Here is a 4,570-nt window from a genome sequence, read left to right on the forward strand (position 1 = left end):
TCTTGGTGTCACATTTGACAAAAACTTACCTTGATCCCCACCTGAAATTTCTCAAGGAAATTTTCCTTCGTTCCACAAACCTTCTGAAAGTTTTGGCTCATAAATCATGGGGGTCGGATCGGAAGTGTCTGTTGCATTTGTACACCGCGCTTGTGCCATCTCATCTTGATTACGGCGCCGTGGTGTACGGATCAGCTCGCCCATCTGCTCTCAAGATGTTGGATCCTGTATATCATCTTAGCTTGCGTTTGGCAACAGGTGCTCTTCGGACATCGCCTGTACTTAGTTTGTATGCGGAATCAAATGAGATGTCGCTGTGTAAAAGACGTCAATACCTCAGCCTAACCTACGCGTCTAGGATCCTAGCAAACCCTGATCACCCAACGTATCATTCCGTACAAACTTCTCAATTCTACCGTCTCTTTGAAAATAAGCCAAGCATTGTCAGACCCTTAAGTTTTCGTATAGAGCAATTTTGTTCCTCACTTCAACTTCGTCTGGACGAACTTAACCTAATTCGGAACACAGTCTGCGTGGCGCCCTGGAGTGTGGTGCGTGTTTTTTTGTGACTGGACTTTCACTAAGTTTAATAAGAATAGCATATCACCTCTGATTCAGCAGGAATTCCTTGACCTGGAAGAGAAATATAAAGATTATGCTCACTTTTTCATGGACGGTGCCAAGAGTTCATTGTTTGTCGGGTGTGCCGTGCATTCAGGTCGCTTTGTAAAAGTTAAATGTCTAGAGGAATTTGCGAGTATAATTACTGCTGAAATCTATGCTGTGTCTTCTGCATTGGATTATATTCTTAAGACTAAAACTAGACGGGCCGTAATATTTGTGGACTCTCAAAGTGCCATTACTGCAATATACTCTCTAAAACCCACTAGGAATATGCTTGTGGAACAGGCGCGAAGTAAACTTAATGGAGCTTTACGTAAAGGTCACAATGACATAGAGTTTTCAGAGCACGGCATCACGTTGCTCTTGCAGAAGATCAAGATAGGCTCAGCCCCTGGCCCAGACCGCATTTCTAACTATATTCTGAAAAATTGTGCCCCCTCTGTCGCTTCATATCTAATGGTGTTGTTTAGAAAAATCATTTGAACAAAGTGAGTTACCTCTTGATTGGAAAAAGGCAAATGTAGTCCCTGTACATAAAAGTGGAGACAAAAGAAAAACTTCTAACTATAGACCTATCTCTCTGACAAGCGTTTTTTTTTTCACCCAACGCAACATGGCTTTAGGACGGGATTTTCTTGCGATAGACAATTAGTAGAGTTTACCCATGATATTGCTACATCGATAAATCATGGTAGCCAAGTTGATTGTGTGCTTTTTAGACTTTCGAAAGGCATTTGATTCAGTATCAATCACTCTATTGCTGCAAAAATTATGTACCATTTATATTCCAAATACACTCTTTAAATGGCATGAAGCCTATCTCGTTGGAAGGAAGCAAAATGTTGTCCTCGATGGTTTGAATTCGTCATATGTAAGCGTCTTATCAGGTGTCCCGCAAGGATCTGTGCTCGGTCCCCTTCTTTTTTTTGATATACATAAATGATTTGGCTGTGAATATTTCTAGTCCCGTCAGATTATATGTCGATGATTGCTGCGTTTACCGTGACATCACATGTGAAGCGGACTCTGAACTTTTGCAAAATGACCTGAACTCTATTTTATCCTGGTGTCAAACATGGCAAATGACTCTGAACCTAAACAAATGCAATCTGGTCAGGTTTACTAACAAACAACGACCGCTTCTCACAGAATATTTCCTTGGTGGCACAAGCTTACCTGTTGTTTCAGAATATAAGTATCTAGGCATTCTCTTTTCCAACGAACTATCCTGGAACTCTCATGTTAATTACCTGTCCTCTAAGGCCAGCCGCACATTGAACTTCCTTAAACGTAACTTTAGGCAAGCACCTGCAAAACTCAAAGAAACTTTATATATGGCAAACGTGCGTCCGGTTTTAGAATATGCTTGCGCCGCGTGGGATCTTTACACTAAGACAAATATGGATGAGCTCGAACGCATACAAAAACGTGCAGCGCGGTTTGTGACTGGCGATTATGATTTCTCTAAAAGCTCGTCTGCTATATGTACCATATTAGGGTGGCCTTCGCTTGCTGACCGCCGAAAATATCTTAGAGAGGAAGAAGAGGACGAGCTAGGGATGCCACGGCTGTGGCGAGCTCCGTCTTTTTAGATCAAAAACTCCGGCGTGATTGCACCGAAGGCACTGATGACGGTGCCGAAGCGGACGTGCCCCGCATGGGATCCGTGAGCAACCAAGACTCCGGCGCCGTCGCATCGACGCGCCGCAGCTGCCCGATGCCGGTCGCCGAGGAGCCACAAGGCAGCACCCAGGGTGGCTCAACCACCCCACAGATAAACCGGGTAAGCTCCTTTCATGGAATGGAAGTAGTTGAAGTAGAAGGGACAGATATTACACCAGAACAAGTAACCAAAGAAGCGGGATGGCTTGACTGCTACCGCAACAGGAATCGTAGAACCCTCGCGCAGCTTGGCCTAACAGCAGAAAAAACAAGCAAAACAGCTGGAGCCGGCGCAGTGCGTACCAGATATTCCACCAAGAAACCACAGCTCCCGCGACAGCCGCAACTGCCAAGGGAAGATATAAAGATCATCGTACGTCCCCGCGACGGGCTTAATATTTCAAAACTAAGCGACGCGCTAATTCGAGATGGAGTACTGCGTGCCGCAACAGTAACAATCGCTGAGGCGGAAGACTACATATATCGCTCCTGCGTGGGACAAAATATCATAGTAATCAGCACTCCAAGTTTGGCAAACGCTGAGAAATACAATCGAATCAGAGAACTCCAATTCGGAGACACGCACTACGAAGCCACAGCCTACGCAACCCCACCAGCAGACACCTCCAAAGGCGTAATCCACAATATTCCGGATTACGACACCGCGGGAGACATCACCAAAAGCCTCATCTACAAGAAGAACCCCCCCATCCTGCAGGTCCGTCGTATGGGAAACACCAACTCAGTCATCATCATCTTTGAAGGCCCAAAGGTACCATTCTACGTCTACTACAGGGGCGCGGAGTACCGCTGCTACCTCCACAAGAAAAAAGTCGAAGTGTGCGGCGCCTGCGGCCGCATGGGTCATCGCGCGGACGTATGCCCGACCCCTGACAAGCAACAATGCATAGAATGTGGTGCCCAAAACCCCACGGACAATCACAACTGCAACCCCAGCTGTGCGCTATGTGGCAAAGACCACCCCACGGGAGACAAGCGCTGCCGGAAACGCTTTCAGACGCCTTTCCTCATCAAACAGCGCCAGTGGGAAAAACGGCGACAACAGCAGCAAGCACTACACAACCGGAGCGACGGAGACAGAGACCCATTGTTATCAAGTCAAGACGGCAAAAAAGCAGCGGAGACCCAACGCCCCTCCCGATCCAAATCAAGGAACACGGCCAAAAGCCGCAAGGCATCTCAAACCAGATTTCCATCGGAACATAGACCCCAAGCGAAACAAGAAAGCAAGACCTCAAACAACAACAAGATGAGCTGGGCAAGTGCAGTCTCCCAGCCTAAACCCGCTATGACAGAAAACCCCACCCTCCCCTCATCTCACAACAGTGAGCTTACTAAAATCAAAAAAATGCTCGAAACACTACTAGCAGAGAATAAGGCCCTGAAGGCCGAGATCGCTCAACTCAAGGCAAGACCGCCTGAAACGGCTGCCCCCGCCGATCCAGAAACGACCCCTATAGAAATAGATGCACCCCCGGTAGATGTAGAACCTACAGCACAAGATGCGGAATCAGATCCCGATATCGAACATCTACCCGCAAAACGCAGAGCGGTAGAACAATCCCCTCATTCCCAGGGGACAACCGCCCGCGCCGGCAACTTTAAGCGTAATATCAGGGAAGACATGATCATAGATAAAATCACCAGGGTCATTGATCTGAAATTCGAAGTAATTCATAAAAACTTCCACACCATGATCACACAATTTGCCGAGAATTGTAATGCCAGAATTACGGCCCTAGAAAACCCGCAACAGAGGCCCAGCGTAGGGCCCATTAAAGTAACTAAGCCTTACAGCCGCCCGACTAATGATGGCCAGGATTAGCGGTAAAAACACTACGCACATCATATGGCAATGGAACTGCCGCGGATTCCGCCGTAAGAGGGGAAATCTCCAGCAGTTTCTACAAAATAAAAATTCCGAAGTGCCAGATATAATTGCACTCCAAGAGACGGGGGGGCAGGCCAAATTATCAGGCTATACGTCCTTCTGTCCCGATGTATCGGGCACAGGCAACGCGACAATCTCTACGTTAATCAAACGAAACATACCGGCGCTCCTGCACGAGACCGGCATTACGTCGATAAAACACGTCCTAGTGGAAATTATTCCTACAGCAAAGCGAAGAACTGGTAGTCTGTTTGTGCTCAACATATACAGCAACCCTAAACAGCAACACCGATTTCTCAGTCTATTCAGGAAAGCAATACAAGTAGCAAACAAACAACCCCTAGTCATAGTAGGAGATTTCAATGCGCACTA

At 46.9% G+C, this 4,570-nt stretch overlaps 1 protein-coding gene across 1 annotated transcript; it reads left to right on the plus strand.

The window, feature by feature from the left end:
- The first annotated feature begins 2,341 nt into the window (after nt 1-2,341).
- Nucleotides 2,342-4,132, plus strand: LOC121046684. The gene has a single exon (XM_040501178.2). The coding sequence runs from the start codon at nt 2,342-2,344 to the stop codon at nt 4,130-4,132; it is 1,791 nt and encodes a 596-aa protein (XP_040357112.2).
- The last annotated feature ends 438 nt before the right edge of the window (nt 4,133-4,570 follow it).

This window comes from Ixodes scapularis, unplaced genomic scaffold, assembly GCF_016920785.2.
Source record: "Ixodes scapularis isolate PalLabHiFi unplaced genomic scaffold, ASM1692078v2 ptg000549l_1___fragment_3__unscaffolded, whole genome shotgun sequence".
Taxonomy (NCBI): Eukaryota; Metazoa; Arthropoda; class Arachnida; order Ixodida; family Ixodidae; genus Ixodes; species Ixodes scapularis.

What these genes read in the sequence shown, in the direction of transcription:
- LOC121046684 (XM_040501178.2), top strand. Translation starts at nt 2,342, where the DNA reads ATGCCGGTCGCCGAGGAGCCACAAGGCAGCACCCAGGGTGGCTCAACC.